The sequence below is a fragment of the Rana temporaria genome, chromosome 6 (genome assembly GCF_905171775.1).
Source record: "Rana temporaria chromosome 6, aRanTem1.1, whole genome shotgun sequence".
In the NCBI taxonomy this organism is placed as follows: Eukaryota; Metazoa; Chordata; class Amphibia; order Anura; family Ranidae; genus Rana; species Rana temporaria.
Window position 1 is genome coordinate 165,979,498 of NC_053494.1, and position 18,097 is coordinate 165,997,594.

The window sequence follows — 18,097 nt, forward strand, 5'->3', positions numbered from 1 at the left end:
GAAAATGATTTGATCCCACTGCAAATTTTGTAAGTTTGCCCACTTACAAAGAAATAAAGGGTCTATAATTGTGATCATGGGTGTATTTAAAAGGGTAGAGACAGAATATCAGCCTAAAAACATGATACAAATGTTCTAAATTGAGTTGCAGTTCAGTGAGTAAAATATTTGGCTACAGTATGTGGTACACAAGATTGATCTTGTCAATTTTTAGAAGGCGCTCCTAACAACTGGTTATGTGTATAAGACACCTGTCCACAGAATCTTTCTTCCATTCAGACCTCACCATCATGGGCAAGGCCAACCAAAGAGCTGTCAAAGGACATCGGGGACAAGATTGTAGACCTGCATAAGGTTGGAACGGACTACAAGACCATCAGAAAGAAGCTGGGTGAGAAGACAACTGTTGGAGCGATTATTTGCAAATGGAAGAAATACAAAATAACCATGAATCGCCCTCAGTCTGGAGCTGGGGGTAAGGATGATCATGAGAAAAGTAAGGGATCAGCCCAGAACTACATGGGGAGGAGCTTGTGAATGATCTCAAGATAGTTTGGAGCACAGTCACCAAACAAACCATTGGTAACACAGTACGCCGCCATGGATTGAAATCCTGCACAAGGTCCCCCTCAAGAAGGCACATGTACAGGCCCATCTGAAGCTTGCCAATGAACATCTATGAATTACTTAGAAATATCGGGAGAAAGTTCTGTGATCAGATGAGACCAGAATTGAGCTCTTTGGCATTAGCCAGCAAGGGTTTCTCCACCAAGTACAAAGTCAGTTTTGAGTGGGACCAAATACTTCTTTTACTCACTGAACTGCAACTCAATGTATAACATTTGTATTGTGTTTTTTATGGGGGTTTTTTTGGTTGATATTCTGTCTCTATCATTTAAAATACACCTATGATAAAAAAAATTTATAAACCCTTAATTTCTTTAAGTTGGAAAACTTACTAAATCTGCAGGAGATCAAATAATTTTCCCACTGTATACATTTCTAGAAGGCAGGGTATGTACCAGGAGTGGGGATGGGAAATGTTATGATATTTAGTGTTGGGCAGGAATTCCACTTTAAGCTTGCCGTACGTATGGTGAATTTTATGTCTGCTTCCAGTTGAAGGAGATATTCGTCCATCCATGCTGTTAATTATGTATGGGCAATTCAAGTGATTTCTCCAATTCAACTCACAGGGCTTAAAAGAGAAGTATGTTTTTTTTTTTTTTTTTTTTAACTTGCCCAGGTGGATGCAGCACCGGTCCCCTGGCACCTCTGCACTAAGAACCGAGTGATCGCACACCCCTGATTGCTCTGTTCTGAAAGCTCCCTGGGCATAGAGCTGCTGATTGTCAATCAGCAGCTCTGCTCCCTCCTCTCCTCGCTGAGCTGGGTGTCGGTCCAGGCACCTGGCGGATCCAGACTCCATTGTCACGATGACGCAGTGCCTGGATCGACTTCTGTGACATCAGAGAGTGGACTTCAGCCTGCTCTCTGCTAAAAATGGGTCACAGGAGTGCAAAATGAATTGCACTCCTGTGATCCATAGGCAAAGTCCAACCAAATGCGCTTATTGCAGTGTTAAGAGTTCGGGCCTAGTTTAGTGCAATGTTCACTTAGTGTGTGTTGTGCCTGCCAAGTTCTAAGATGAACTTTGAAACCAAAGTAACTGGAACATGGACTGGTTGATAGAAAAAGGCGTCTAGGAGTTCATGTAGCCAGAGCATCATAAATTGACTTCTGGGACCAACATTTCTATGATTCCTTTATTATTGTTGGAGCTAGTATGTTCTACATTAACATGTTCCCACCTTGTTGTAGACTTAACCTGAAAAAGCAAAAGCTCTGCGCCAGGGCACAGGTTGGGTAAATCCAAAACTGCCATGTCTTTCAGCATCTTCTACACGAGACATTGTCTACTACTGTCTTAATTTCACAGCAAAGTTGTTAAGAACAAGCTGAAGTTGACCACTTCTATTTCTGACCATGTGGTTGTAGGAGGGCCTGAGAAGGATTGATTCCTTTTGTTGCTCGTGTAGTGAATCTGTCTGGATTGCAAATAATCGGTTGTATGAATAGAGAAGATGTAGACCTGAGTAGTGTTTGGATGACCCATCTGTTCTCATGCAGAAATAATTTCAATTTGCTGTCAGTTTTGTTGATGTAAGCCTTGTTTCATCACATAGAGGAGAAGAGAAGTGAAGACAAAACCACTGATGCAAATGAAGCCACTGGGAAGCACAGGAGGAGGTTTCCTGATTTTGGGTAAGAGTTCCTCAGGCCCTTATTCTTGTGAATCCAAAAATGGTCTCCTGCATTTTCGGTGGTATGCGTTAAGGCTTACTATGCTTTCCATTAAGCCAAAATTGGTTGAGCCTCAATATGTTTTGCTGCCCCCTCAGGGTTGAGTATCCTTATGAATGCACTGCAAAACAACAAAAAGAGGGCGCACCGACCTGGTGCATTACCACTATGTAGTTTTATTGAATGATTTAAAACAGTATTATACTCAAACGTATGACACAAGTAAGCATGCCATAAAAAGCAAACTGGATTGCCTCCGTGTCCACAGCACTCAACTGATGACATGGGAAGGCCAAACGGCATCTGTCCATAATGAGTTTCCCTTCTATTACTGTTCTAGGGTCAGCCCAAAATTTGGGATTTTCTTTCATGTTCGTTTTAGTTGATAACCCTAAAGAGAACAAATTGAGAGGGTGAATCTCCCTAACGGGTGTAAATGGCACTAAAAAACAGACAGGTTTTCTAATCCCTCCACTATGTCCAAAACAAAAAAGCCTATTCTTTAATGATCAGAATAGATCCTTGGTTAGCACTTGTGCTTTGCTTCACAGGTGTGCTGGGAATAGATTATTCTATAACCTTCTCCGTGGTCCCTCAAAAGTCAAAACTTAGAAGGTTCATTTTTGTTTCTTCCCAGATTATCACTGAAATCTGTCTGCTTTTGTAACAGGAAAACTACATTAAAGTAGATCTAAACCAGAACTGAAAAAATTAGTTTGCTAAAGCACTGTATTGTAAACAATTGTGGTTTTATTTTTTATTTTTTTTCTCTGAGACCATGACTTGACAGTACACAGGTCTCTACCCCCAAATAATTGAAGAGAAGGTGGCAATAGGGACAGGGGAAGGGGCGGGGGAGGGGCAGTGGGACTTTCCAATGAAATAAGACACTAGGGCAGGATGAGTCAATCAATAAGGTAAACAAAGCATTTAATAGTATCATCATTGAGTATAATACATGAAATGACATTCGTAGTACATCCATAAGACAATACCAGATAGGGTATAAAATGATTGGTAAATCATATCAGACATGGTAAAAAATGGTTGCATAAAGAGCATAGTAACCCATGATTCACATAGATGTTGAACTTATTAAAATGGTACAATAAAATAATATTGATATGACTCAAACTTTTCAAAATGACCCATGGTAACTTCATGATTGCTGTGATATGACATCAATTAGTAGTGAGGCTTGACGCGTTTCGTGGAGTAATATCCACTCATCAGGAGCAGTAATTGGGGTCATCTATAATGAGTAAATAAATATGAAGTTACCATGGGTCATTTTGAAAAGTTTGAGTCATATGTCAATGTTGTTTTATTGTACTATTTTAATAAGTTCAACATTGGTTTAACATCTTGGTGCTGCTCATCTCCTGCAGATTTCTTTCAACCACTTCCTGCCTACACAAATGTGCTGCAGCATAGGCACACCATTGCTATGGGAAAACTTCCAGATAGTAATAATGATGGCGTGTGTGTGTTAGCGTAGCTGCTTGTAGTCTTAAGCAGTGGCGCATGTGATGGAAACATCATCACATTTGGGGGACAGCTGTCGTCCCATAAACAAATAAGCTTGAAAGAGAATTGCATGGCAGGATTATCGGGTATGCTTTTATTGAAAGCTGCAGATTGAGGATTACATCTAGGTTCACACACATGCAGTGCGGGAAGCTCAGCGATCCCTGCTCCTTTCTCGGCACTGTTCCTTTATCGCACTGCATTGCAATCACACTGTATTTGATCTGCTGTGAGTATCAATACAAAGTTAACAACGCCCCCAAAAGGATTACAAATGCAGTGCAGTTTGCACACACTGGATCACATGGTACAAAATGACCATGCAATGCGGCTCCAAGAAAAGTGTCTGCACATCTAACTACACTGGATTGCACAGGAATGCAGTGCGGTTCCTGTGTGATATGTGGGTTAGTGTGAACCTTGGCTGAAGCACAACCTTTGAATTGATGTTAACATGTTAGAACTTATATAAGATTTTAGTATCTGGGTTTTGATTTGCTCCAAGTACCACGAGTGCAAGGAATGAAGTGAATTGTAAAGCATGTTATGCAAGTATGAAGAAAGCAATGGTTGGGACTTTATATGAGACCATGACTTAACAGTGCACAGGTCTCCATCCCCAAATAATTGAAGAAAAGGTGGCAATAGGGACAGGGGGAGGGGCAGTGGGACTTTCCAATGAAACAAGACAGGATGAGTCAATCAATAAGGTAAACAAAGCATTTAATAGTATCATCGTTGAGTATAATACATGAAATGACATTCGTAGTACATCCATAAGACCATACCAGATAGGGTATAAAATGATTGGTAAATCATATCAGACATGGTAAAAAATGGTTGCATAAAGAGCATAGTAACCCATGATTCACATAGATGTCAATGGTAACTCAAATGTTGAACTTATTAAAATAGTACAATAAAATAACATTGATATTTGACTCAAACTTTTCAAAATGACCCATGGTAACTTCATGATTGCTGTGATATGACATCAATTAGTAGTGAGGCTCGACGCGTTTCGTGGAGTAATATCCACTCATCAGGAGCAGTAATTGGGGTCATCTATAATGAGTAAATAAATATGAAGTTGCCATGGGTCATTTTGAAAAGTTTGAGTCATATATCAATGTTATTTTATTGTACTATTTTAATAAGTTCAACATTTGAGTTACCATTGACATCTATGTGAATCATGGGTTACTATGCTCTTTATGCAACCATTTTTTACCATGTCTGATATGATTTACCAATCATTTTATACCCTATCTGGTATTGTCTTATGGATGTACTACGAATGTCATTTCATGTATTATACTCAATGATGATACTATTAAATGCTTTGTTTACCTTATTGATTGACTCATCCTGCCCTGGTGTCTTGTTTCATTGGAAAGTCCCACTGCCCCCCCAATCCCCCGCCCCTTCCCCTGTCCCAATTGACACATTTTCTTCATGTTATGCAAGTCATTGTTGTGGTGATCTATAAATGGGTAATATAAGGAGCAATTTTAGAGCAACCTATAGTTTCGTAAAGACAAAGTAATTCTGTTTTTTGAATAATTGCGAGTTCTCCGTAACTCTGTGGTCAATCCCCTTTTTAAGAAGAATATTTTTAAACCAGTCACAAAGAATTCAGTATGTATTAACAGATGAGAAATGCATATTTACAGCTGCCTACAATTGAAGAGTACAGTATTATGTGACCCTAGGATAAATCGGTGTTTACATTTTAAAAAGTTTTTTTTTTTTTTTTTTTTTTTTTTTTTTTTTTAAAAAGTCATATTTTTGTTTCTTTAGGGGACTGCGAAAGTCTGGGGGAAAAGGCAAAAAACTGGACCGGGATAGCCAGAGAGGATCCTTGGACAGCCGGTAAATGTTTTTTGTTTAGTTTTTACTACAGCTAATTTAAAATATTTGTAAGGTTAGGACATTATTTATTTTTGCTTCTTACAAACTTTTAAATGTTCAAGTTTTTTGTGTGGAATGAATTAACAAGATGACCTGCAGCCTTTTTGCTGTTATTGAACCTAAAATCATATACCAGCCCTATGATATTATTACTATTATCCATGTCTCCAACGTTTTAGAAAAAAAGGGAGACCGTATAGTTTTAATACAACTCAAGACAAGTGGGTTGGAGGGGGACCCTGCCAACGGGAGCTTACATTCTGTTGCAGAGAGTGCAGAGATGTGATAAGGTCAAGGATATTGCAGTTAGAGTGAATAGGAATGTGTGTATCCATGGTGTTAAGTCAAAAGATGAGGTTAGTTTGAGAACTTGAATTTTAGCTGGGGTGTTACCGTTAATATGGATATTGAAGTCACCAAAAATTATAGTATTTCAGAGGAGAGAAAGTAGGGTAGCCAGGCAAATAAGTCATCAAGGAAGCATGACACCAACAAAAGTAGAGCAATTCTTAAAGAAACTACGTACAAAGACAAATAGGTTGAAATGAAACAAGGAATAGTGAGAGTGGTGAATGAGGAACTTGGACAATGCTTTGTTTGGATGGGATTCCAGCTCCACCCATTTTTGTTGTCTGGGTGAGTGAGTCCAGGGAAGGCCACCATAGGAGAGGGCATCTAGAAAGGAAGATTCGGCCTCCTGAAAAAACAGGTTTCACTATCTGCAAGAAGTAAGTTAAGGGAGTTGAAGATAAGAGGTCAAGCAGGGGGTCAATTCTGTGTGTGTTTTAAACTGAGAAAATGTACCAATATTAAGAATAATATAAGCTGATTGTGAAATTGATGGCTCCAACATGTCTCAAAGTTGGGACAGGGCAAAAAAAAAAAACTGGCTAAGTGGTACTAACAAGGAAGAGCCGGAAGAACATTTTGCAACCAATTGGGTGGGTGAACTGTCAATAAGTCCGGAGCATAATTTGTTATAAAAAGGGCATCTTAGAAATTCAGCAGTGTCTCAGAAGTAATGATGGGCAGAGGTTCACCAATCTCTGAAAACCTGCCTCTAAAAATTGTCAAAACAATTTCCGAATAATGTTCCTCAATGTAAAATTCCAAATCTCTGGGTGCAAGGGCCAAGGCCGAAACGTAATATTGCATGCCTGTGATCTTTAGGCCCTCAGATGGCATTGCATTAAAAACGGGCATGATTCTGTGATGGTCATCATTTCATGGTCCATACCTGAGCATGATCCAGAGACGATGCCATCTTGTCTGGGCCAAAGCCCTCCTAAAGTGGTTTATTGTAAAGCGGTAAACTGTTCAGTGGTCAGACGATTTGAAATTTGGCATTCTTTTTGGCAACCATGGGCACTATGTCCTCCATATAAAAGAGGAGAGGGACCTTCTGGCTTGGTGTCAGCACTCCGTACAAAAGCCTGCATCTCTGATGGTATGGGGGTGTATTCGTGAGTATAGAATGGGCAGCCTACACATCTGGCACCATCACTGCTGAAAGATATAACCAGGTTTTAGAGCAGCATATGCTCCCATCCGGTCTTTTTATTTGCATATTTCAGCAGAACAATGCCGCATCTATGCCAATAGCATGGATTCATAGTAGAAGAGTCTGGGTGCCTAACTGGCCTGCCTGCAGTCCAGACCTTTCACCAATTAAAAATATTTGAGGCATCTTGAAACTAAAAGTATCATGAAGACCCAGGACTGTTGGGCAATATTGAAACCCCATTCCTCTCCCAAAACTCCAGCAACTGGTCTCCTCGGTTTCCAGATGTTTACAGAGTGTTAACCACTTGCCGACCAGCCGCCGTCGTTATGCTACGGCTAGATGGAACAATCCAGCAAATCGCCGTAGGTGAACATCGGCCTGGGAACTCTTTTGTGGGCGCGCATGCCCACTCCTTCCTGTTAGCGGGGGAGCCAATCAGTGGGTCTGGCTGACTCTATGTCCACCAGACACCCATGATCGTTCCCCACAGTGACAGAATGGGGATTTGCCTGTGTAAACAGGGCAAATCTCTTTTCTGACATGAGAGATCACACAGATCCTGTCTTTCTGCTATGCAGGAAGACGGATCTGTGTTGTCTCAGTGAGCCCTTCCCCCATACAGTTAGAACATACAGTGAGAGAACACAGGTAACTCCTTGATCGCCCCTGATGTTAGCCCCTTCCCTGTCAGTGTCGTTAGTACAATAACAGTGCATATTTTTAGCACTGATTACTGTAGTAATAATGTCACAGGTTCCCAAAAATTGTCAGTGTCAGGTGTCTGATCTGTCCGCTGCAATGTCTCTCAGTCCCGCTAAAAATCACTGATCGGCATTACTAGTAAAAAAATAAACAAATTAAAAATGCCATAAATCTATCCCCTATTTTGTAGACGTGATGACTTTTGCGCAAACCAATTAATATACACCTATTAGTATTTTTTAACCAAAAATATGTAGCAGAATACATATTGGCCTAAACTAATGAATACATTTTTTTTGGAAATTTTATAGCGGAAAGTAAGTGTTGTTTTTTTTCAAAATTGACGCTTTTTTTGTTAATGGCGCAAAAAAAAAAACGCAGAGGTGATCAAATACCACCAAAAAGCTCTCTTTGTGGGGGGGGAAAAGGACATCAATTTTTGTTTGGGCACAGCGTCGCACGACCGCACAAATGTCAGTTAAAGCGACGCAGTGCCTTATAGCAAAAAATGGCCTGGTCAGGAAGTGGGTAAATCCTTCTGAGGCTGAATGGCTTAAGAGGAGACGCTACACCATGGATGCTCAAACTGTGGCCCTCCAGCTGTTGCGGAACTTAAAGTCCTATGAGGCATTGCAAGGCCAACGGTTACAAGCATGACTCCCAAAGGCAGAGACATGGGACTTTTTTGAGACTTGTTGCTCTCATCCATTTCCAAATTACCATGTGTGCTGAATTTTTTTGTTTTCTCAGTTTTAAATATTTGATTTCTATTGTGAAAAAAATCTGAGTTTTATTTTACAAAGCCCTCCAACTTTTTTGGGATTGTGTGTTTATATATTTGTGCAGCGCTTTACACCATGAGGGCAGACAGTACAGTTACAATATAATTCAATACATGAGGAATTAGAGGGCCCTGCTCGTTGGGGCTTACAATCTAGAAGTAAGGGTGAAGTGAAACAAAAGATAACTGGGGGATGAACTGATAGACAAATGAAAATATAGTTGTTGGGTGTTGGTAGGATAGGCTTCTCTGAAGAGGAGGGTTTTCAGGGATCGTCTAAAAGCTAATAGAGTAAGAGATAATTGGACAGATTGAGGTAAGGAGTTCCATAGTTTTGTAGAGGCTCTGGAAAAGTCCTGGAGGCGAGCAAAGGAGGTGACGAGGGAGCTAGAGAGCAGGAGGTCTTTGGAGAGATACAAACGAAAAAAAGAGGAAAGGTCTGGTGTCCCCAGTGACACAATTCCATCCCTGTTGCATATAGTCAATACAAAAGGATTCGCCCTGGGACTTTAAATGAAGTGGGTAACATTTCCGCCAGTAAAGATAACGGTAATTGTATAGTATATAATTTATTCAAGTAAAATTGTTTACATGCGTAAAGTAAAATTGTTACATACATAGATAACACCAACAATTGCCAATTGAAACAATACATAAACAATAAATATTAGTACACAAGTATAATGGTAGACAGAGTACATGGGCATCATACTAGCCTAGTTTCGCAAGATCCAGCTCGCTCTTCAGGGGTGTGTAACACTGTACCTAGGATGAAAAAGTATATATGTTTGGCAATCTAACATAGTATTAGTTGCAAAGGCACAGGGCAGGAGGGGTTGTGGGTCCCCATACTCGCCACTGAGCTTGACCATGGCTACAAGTGTGCAGCCCCAAGACGGCAGCAACAGGTGCCTCAACCAGGAGCTGAGGGGGCGGAGTCAAAACGGGACCCCTCCAGAGGGAATCCTTTTTGTTTTGACTTTTTTTGGAGAGAAACAAAGAACGATTAGGTTGGTATTTTGAGACTAGGTTAGTGATGTAGCTGGGTGCTATATTGTGGATGGCTTTGTTAGTTGTTAGTATTTTGAATGTAAAGATGTCCTCGGCTCTCCCTGATCAAATAAATAGGAAGGTACTTTTATTTCTAGAATATAGACAAAAATAAACGTGATGGGGATTTACACAGTAAAGCAGGGGTTTATTTGCTGTACCTGTAAAGAAGTGGGGGAGATGAGATTGGAAAATGAATTTGTGATCTGCAGACATGTTTAAAGATTTCAAACTATAACGAAGGGCAAACTTTATGGATTTATTGGAGAGCCTGTCGGTTTTGCTGCTGTCTGCATTCACTTTCTCCATCTGTCTTGTTTACCATTATCGTTGAAATTAAATGAAAAATTCAGTTTTTTTGCTTGTTCCCAGAGCAGGAATATAGGAGAAATCTTCCAATGGGGCCACTAGTTCTAGTGAAAGTCCGAGATTCACTTTGGAAGGTTGTCCGCTCACGCCCTGTTTTGGCTATGGGACAAAGTAAAAATACTTTTTGTTTTCCACCAGCCCTGTACACAATAATGCAGCACGTTGATGTGCCCTGTTTGAAAATAGGGCATTTAAATCCAACACAATGTGTCACAACATACACACGATGGCACAAATGCATTTTAGTGAACATTAGTGTGCGCTAAATGCGATGCGTTTGCTGTGAATCCAAACAAAATGAAGCGAAACATTTTAAATAGCTAGTGTCTTTGTCTTGTGTGATTCATGGTAATTGCGGGGTTTTCCTAATTCTGCCTTTAATAAATGTTTCCAGTGGATCTCGAGAATTACTGGATGAAGGTGGTAACCAGTCACTGTCTGACTCAGACTCTCCGGTCCCTACGTGTATGCCCTTCTCCTGGTTTGGCGAGAGCCATAAAGAATCTGCTTCTAGCGGAAGCCTCAACTTTCCTCATAGTGGCTCGGAGCTGTCTGCAGACCAAGAGAGAAGCAGAAACAAGGTAAACATTGAACTGCAATATGTAATATTCCCTATATGTTTACTGTCTGCTCTTTTTTATTGTTCAATGGAAGTTCGCCATAGCTGCTGGTAACGTTATGCAGGTCGATTCTCTACACATATGGATAGAATACAATGGGTTAAGATGGCTGTGCTTATGTTTGCATTTATAGGAATCAAGGCAAAGCTCTATTTGCAAGGTGCATGACCAGTGCTGTGTAGTTAAATTTCACTTTTTGTTATTTTACTATAGTTTTTTTACAATGCTTTTATTGCTTTGAGACACATCGTTAATCAGAAAATCTTATGAAAACATTTCAAATGTATGTATTGTTTGACCCATAAATTAATGCATTTTAAAATAATCTGTTTATGTAATCAATCATGCAAACCCAGGCTGCTATAGACCAGGTAATGCACACTCAAATGTTCCTTTTTTTATTGGTTTCCTTGTAGACTAGGGCAAACACATTGGGTTCCTGGATACCATGGAAAATCACATAGAGGACTAAGCTTTGAACCTTGGCCACTTCACTCGAAAAAAAAAATGCTTTGAACTTTTTTTTTTTTTAGTAGGTTTTTTACTTTAGCTAACTTTTCAGACCAAAATAGCTGGGAATGCTTGTGCAGAGATCTTGCTCTGGGGGCCCAGAGCAGTATAAGAATCTGAGCTTTAAGGGAGAACTATATCCTACATGTATGCAGTTATTCAGAATACTAAATGCTTTATAAAGTAGTCCCATGAAAAGCTGAAATCTCACGGTCTCCTGTTTGTTTCATTAAAGAGTATAAATCCATTCTCGGGTTGCTTCAAGTAGGGAAATGAACATCCACTAGCAAATTGTCAGAATGTTTATGGAATCTTGTATAGCGCTGACACAAGCTGACTTCAAAGTGAAATCAGTCTGGTTTTTACATCTATAATTTTCTTCATGTGATAATTATAGTATATATTTAGAACCCTAAACCAAGTCATTAAAGGAGAAGTCCAGCCTGGGCTCGTTTGGCTCGGCTTCTCCTAAGGGTCACAGGAGTGCAATTCGTTTTGCACTCCTGTGACCCGGTTTCAGCAGAGAGCGGTCAGATGTCCACTCTCAGCTGACGTCACCAAGTTCAGCCCAGACACTGCCTCATCCCGACTTCAGAAGTCTGGATCTGCCAGGTGCCTGGACTGATGACAGTCTAAGCCTCTCAGTGAGCTGGTGAGACAGACGCGCCCCACCCCTCCACAGCTCAGCGCTCCAGTGAAGGAGCAGAGCAGGAAAGCTGGTGATTGACAGTCGGCAGCTCTCCTCTCGGGGAGCCGAGAGAAGCAAGCCATTGGCTGGGGCACAGATGCAGCTTCGGACCGATGCTGCATCCACCTAGATAAGTATGATTAGGGGGGGGGGGGGGGGACATACCGTACTTCTCCTTTTAACTGAAAAACAGTAACTAGAGAAACTTCATTCCAAGCAACTATCTTTCCAATAATTGTAACTTGATTATTTAATTTTATTTTAAGGAATAGTAATGATTTCCATTAATTCTCATATGAATGTTAGAGTGAGGGCTTGGCGAGCTTTTATACTGGAATAGCAATATGTATTTAAAGGTGATTCTACCGCTTTAAGCCAGCCTGTAAAACACGTTAAATTCTTACCTTTCCAGGAGGTGGCAAATCTAATCTTCACTCTTGAAGAGCTACAGGTGCCACTGAACTCTGACATTTCCAGGTATGTCAAATACCTGATCCCAAAGGATTCCGAGAGCACAATGTATTGGCTAAAGAGTGAACGTGGTGCATGCTGTCTGCTTTCCAACCTACATTTATCTGCCTGAACTTCACTCGGTCACTGGGTTAAGTCAGTCAGTTTAAATTGTAATAAACTTTATATCAAGTCCTTACTGACTTATGTAACCTCAAACACTGTGGAGCGATACATCCTCAAAATTCACGAGCTGAAGTGAACTCATTAAAGTTGGATTTCGGCACTATTTTCTGCCCCTTGTCAGGTCAACTGCTCTGCGATTACATTAGAAATTAGAAGGCTGATGGGGTGGGGACTATTTAACTTCTGGGGTTAAAAACTCCATTATTTTCTCTGTATATCCCACCTTTAAAGAAAATAATAAATACACCAGCAATGAAGTAATCAAAAGAGATGTGCGTAAAGTAAAAAAAAAGCCTGCATACTTACCTGTGTGGTTGCAGCATCAGTCCAATGCTACATCTGTTCCCCACCAGCTCTAAGCCCGAGAACTGAATGATCACGTAACCGCTGGCCTCTCACTTCTCGGGTCTGCTCTGAGCAGAGTGGTGACGGACAGTCGCTGCTCTGCCCCTCCAGTGCTCATTGGTCATCGAGCTGTAGAAGGGGTGGGAGCGGCTGGCTCAGGCTGTTGGTGGCGCTCTTAAAGGCTGAGCCAGTTGTCAGTCAGGCATCTGGGTGGATTCTGACATTGACAACACAGATCCATTTCAGTCTCTGGATGTATCCCCATAAATGCACTCCTGTGACCCACATGAAACAGATGACCAAAAAAGCTTTGGCCATACTTCTCTTTTAAAAATGTACACTTTATTACATTTTTACATTTTAAGCTTGCAGAGCATTGCAACTGTGATCAGTGCATCATGAGTGCAATACACAGGCTAGCTGCATTGTTTACTCCTAGCTGCAGATCTGTACAGAGGTAAGTATTTAATGGACTACAGTGACATCACTGTCATGGTGCAGGTGTGATCTGCAGTGGTGGCAGGCAGGACTTGTAGTATGTCTATTTACAGATCCCTATGAATTGCTGATGTGGCTGTAAGGGTCGAGCCATGCACAGCCGTTCTGAATTCAAATAACCAGGTGCAAGAGGAAGTACCCTGTGATTTGAGAAAAAGTGGGAGCAGTTTTGGTTTTAGAGGGTTAGTATAATGTGGTTCAAAACATGGCCTTAGCCTTTTAGAATGAATTATTTCATGGTGCCTAAGGAAACGGAAGGCTTGTTTCAAGGGGTCTTTACTGCTTGTTTACAATTCAATAGTTGAATGTCTATAGAACAGTCGCAGTTCTATCTAGGCATAAAAAAACATCTCTGTCTTTATATAGTTGGTATAAGTAAAAGATGATGTACATCTTGTACAGTTGTTGCCTTGTTCTGTTAGAGGTATACTCTGCTCATAAAAGAAAGAGGTCATGAAATGTGAACGGGATACATTCTTTATGCCAAGGGCATCTGTTCTTCAGTTATAGCTACCATGGCCTGTCTGCCTCGGATTACATGCTGATCTAGGAATTCCAGGTATCTGGTTTTGATCTGTCTGCAGTAAGCAGAAATACCTGCATACACAGCCATAAAATGCTTAGGAGCAGATTTCTAAAGCAATGCATGTACTGTTGTGATATTCCACTGCTCCAAACACTACACGCTATTTAAGCCACGCTTACAGATCACCAAACTGGTGGCAGCCACCCCCTCGCCCCCTCCTCCTTGCATACTCACTTAAGAGAAATCCTATGGTTACGGCATACATTTTAGCTTTTTTTATAGCAATGCAAACAATACGCTTTATTGACAACCATTATAAGCTTAGTTATAAAATCAGTCCTGCCTGTCTGCTGGTCATCTTTCCTCAACTTCCTGAGCTCCCTGCATGCTTTTTGATTTTTAAGGACTACATATCCCATGAGCACCTTGCTGCCTGCAAGCAATGACTCCTGACCCCCCCCCCCCCAAAATCACCTCTGTAGTTCAGAAGGCAGACTCCATAAATTCTGTAATGCAGCCGTGCCTATCCACAGTGCACAGGGAATACATGTTGCAGAACTCATGGAAGTAAATGTGCAGGAATCTTCACAAACTAGGTTTACAGTCTTCAAGATTGCTCAGATTATCAGGAGTGGGCAGGAAATAATTGAAATATAATATGGAAATGTATGTGATTTGAAGTTTTGACCATAGATATGCTCTAAGTGCCACCCCCTGCTACCCATCAACCTACAGGTCAAACACATCCAGCATGAGCCTAATTTCAACTTTTAGCAGGTATGTGGCTTAGGTTGCATTCACATCTAACAAAAAGAAGAAAAAGAAAGGCGCCACAGCGACATACCTCTTTTTTCGTCAGCGACATATCTCATGCGCCCCCCCCCCCCCCCCCCATCTGGGATTGCGGCTCGAGGGTTACCTATCATACCGTTGTTGACAAGCCTTTTATACTATCTCGTTTGTGAGTAGTTTTATTTTTATCTTACCCATTTATTAAACAGTCAAACGGTAATACAACAGGCTGGTGCACCTTTCTTTTTCTTTTTGTTCTCTGCTAGGATGTTCCCCGTCCCTGAAGGGCAGCAAGGCCTCTGTTACCAGTTTTGATTTTGTGGAAGTTCTCATGTGGAAATAGTGACTAACTGTCGGACAACCCACCCGTGCGCAGGAGTTTGTGTGTCTTTTGTGCATTCACATCTATGTTGCGTTTAGGGAAGCCTATTTTAATGGGCTACCCCAAGCGCTAAAGTGTCTAATATTCTTAAACATTGTGCTTCACCAAAGCCATGGTACTATGTTACCATGGGTTTTGGTGTGTCTGTTGGCAAGGTGCTCTTGGCGGTGCCATTAGGACTTTAGCAAGAATTAATGGGCACCGTGGCACCTCTGCAAAAGAAATGTGTTTTTTATTTTATTTATTTTTTTCGTTGGAAAACCAATTTCCAGTTATGTATTTAAATTGCGTGATGAGTGCACATCTTTTGAAGGAATAAAGACGTAAACTGAAGACTTTTTTTTTTTTTTTTTTTTTTCTAAAATTTGTTGGAGGAGTTAAAGGGGTTGTAAAGGTTTGTTTTTTATTTTCCAAATAGGTTCCTTTAAGCTAGTGCATTGTTGGTTAGGGAAAGGGAGTAACCGCACCAGGTGGATGTACTTCGTCTCCTCACAGAGACCGAGGGTGTTGGCAATGCATGAAGCAAAAATGGAAAGAATATTTGGACCGCCGCCCTCCAAAAAAAACCTTTTGGTTGCCTTTATTAATAAAAGTTTGGATAAAAGCACTACACTACTTTTGGAGTGCAGCTCTTCAAATATTCTTTCCATTTTTGCATTGTTGGTTAACTAACCTTTTTTCCTTTTTGATTTCCCTTGTCTGAATTTCTCACTTCCTGTTCCTCCTCAGTAAGCTGTTCTGACTGACTAACCACCAGCCAGATGGCTCATGAATGGGGGCAAGCTTACTGAGGAGGAACAGGAACGTGAGAAATTCAGACAAAGAAAAAAAAAAAAAAACATTTAGAAGGTAAATTTAAGGAAAGTGAACCAACAATGCACTCGCTTAAAGGAAACTATTTAGAAAATTAAAAACAAACCTTTACAACCCCTTTAATCAAATCTAGCTTGCTGCAATGAATATAACAAGACAGAGATCTCTGTACAGCTCTTGCTGGTGTGTGGGTTTTCATATATAAGGCAGAGATGCATGAAGGTGTTATGATGAAGCTTGCCAGGGGCATGGATAATCCATTCTTATTTCTACTTGTTTTCAGAGTAGAATTGTCATAGATGATTCACACAGTTACAGCCCCTGCTCTGACCTGTCAGGGTTGGTGGCAGAGCCCTCCCTATCGGGGCGCTCACACACATTTACCTTCTCCTCCAATGAGGTGAGTTTTTTTCGGTGTGTGCTCTTCGTGGTGTTGTGTTGGTGTTCTCCGTAACCGCATGTCTGTTGTGCAGTCCTAATCAGATGGTCGAGCCGTGCTAGTGTACTACTAGTCCAAATTAAACTAAAATACAAGGCGACTTAAAGAGCTTTATTAATAACACGCACCAACTTTTTTTTTTTTAAGCTGAAAATGTTTTTGTAAGTTTTTGATACAATTTCCCAAACTTGGCTGACTTCTCCAATAGTTCCATGAAATTACTTTGCAGTCAGCCTGTGCTGAGCCTTTCCCCAGCCTAATGTGGCTGATATCTTGCATTGCAGATATCAATGCAAAGGGCAAATCTCGTTGTGCACAGGTATGTAAACTTGTTAATGTTGTTAATAGCCTCTTTATAAGAGCTTGTATTTTACATGTAGAGGCTCTCGACAAGCCTTGTGTGTGTATTTGTAAAACATTTTCAGTGCCTAATAATAAGGTTAAAAAAAAAAAATTAGGATTTAATAGTGGTAAACTACATCGGTATGATTAGATAGAGAACATCTAAATAAAACTTTTTGCTTCAACTGAAACCCAACTTAAACAGGCACTGAAAATGTTGAAATTTATTTAATTTTTTTAAATTTTGTCCAATGACCGGTTTACCAGAAATGAAAATTCCACTTTTTTTAGTGTTTGTTTTTTTGTCAGTGATTTTTTTTTTTTTTACAGCTTGCTTCCGAGGTTTAGGGTTAAAAGAAGTTACACATCTACATTATATTTGTACCGTGAGCAGTGTCTGTATGGGGGGTGTCCCAACTTCTTTTCTGATTATATTACAAAAAAAGGCGTCAGACATTTAATTCCATTATTATGGTTATAACTTCTACATATAATTTCTGCTTCAGGCTCATCAGTAACAAAATAAGCCGCAATCAGAGATGGTATTAGGCCCCTTGTGCTTCCTGTTCAGAGGTAGAATGTTTATTTAAAAAAAAAAAAGTCAGTAAAGTTCACTTTGTCATCCTGCTATTTGGCTTTCAGTATTGCTAAAACAAAACCGTTAGCTGGGTATTGGGGATAGAGCTAGACCGATACGAATATCGCTTTTATTCTGTACATTTAAAGTTTTGAAAAATTAACAGTTTCTACACAAATCTGGTATAAGCTGAACAAGTTTAAAAAAAATGTAAACGTCAAACGTACACACTACTCACATTACCAGGCTGGTAATTGGTTACTGGGCGATCCTAGCAACCAATCACCTACTGTTTAATGTGAAAAGTTAACTCAAGCAGCTCCCTCTCCTGCCCCCATCCAGTCCTGAGATAGTGGCCACTGTCCAGTGAAGGGGAGAGTGGTAAAGGCTCAGGGGGAAGGACTGGCAATACAGGCCTATGATCTATCCATCGGCTGCCTGTAACCCCATTCTAGCTAGTGCAGGAGCACACAAAACGCAGGCTGTGAGCAATGCGAGTCAGACCCACTCTCACTGTGCCCATGGCCCCAGCCCATCGGGAAAATGCCCGGTTTGCCTTATGGCCAGTCCAGACCTTTTTTAATGGTATCTGGAGGAGCAGATTGGCAGAGACTGTAGTGAGCGCCGGAGGTGGTCTGACCAATATCGGCAAGTTTCTGACCGATACCGATTTGAAAAATTGTGAATGTTGGCCCTAATTATTGTCCGCTCCGATAATCGGGTCGACTCCTACTGGGTATGGTAGTGTAATTGTGTGTAAAAAAATTCAGCTTGATTTATT

At 40.6% G+C, this 18,097-nt stretch overlaps 1 protein-coding gene across 4 annotated transcripts in view; it reads left to right on the plus strand.

Annotated features, from left to right (window-relative positions):
* LOC120944009 (neurabin-1-like) overlaps window positions 1-18,097 on the plus strand; it is a 146,294-nt gene that overhangs the window by 107,630 nt on the left and 20,567 nt on the right. For 3 of the 4 annotated variants that reach the window (XM_040357743.1, XM_040357740.1, XM_040357741.1), the window contains exons 14-17: window positions 2,187-2,265; window positions 5,632-5,703; window positions 10,543-10,729; window positions 16,242-16,358. In XM_040357743.1, coding sequence (XP_040213677.1) covers window positions 2,187-2,265; window positions 5,632-5,703; window positions 10,543-10,729; window positions 16,242-16,358 — 455 coding nt within the window. The remainder of the gene's footprint in view (window positions 1-2,186; window positions 2,266-5,631; window positions 5,704-10,542; window positions 10,730-16,241; window positions 16,359-18,097) is intronic. The other variant, XM_040357742.1, reaches the window with a different exon arrangement.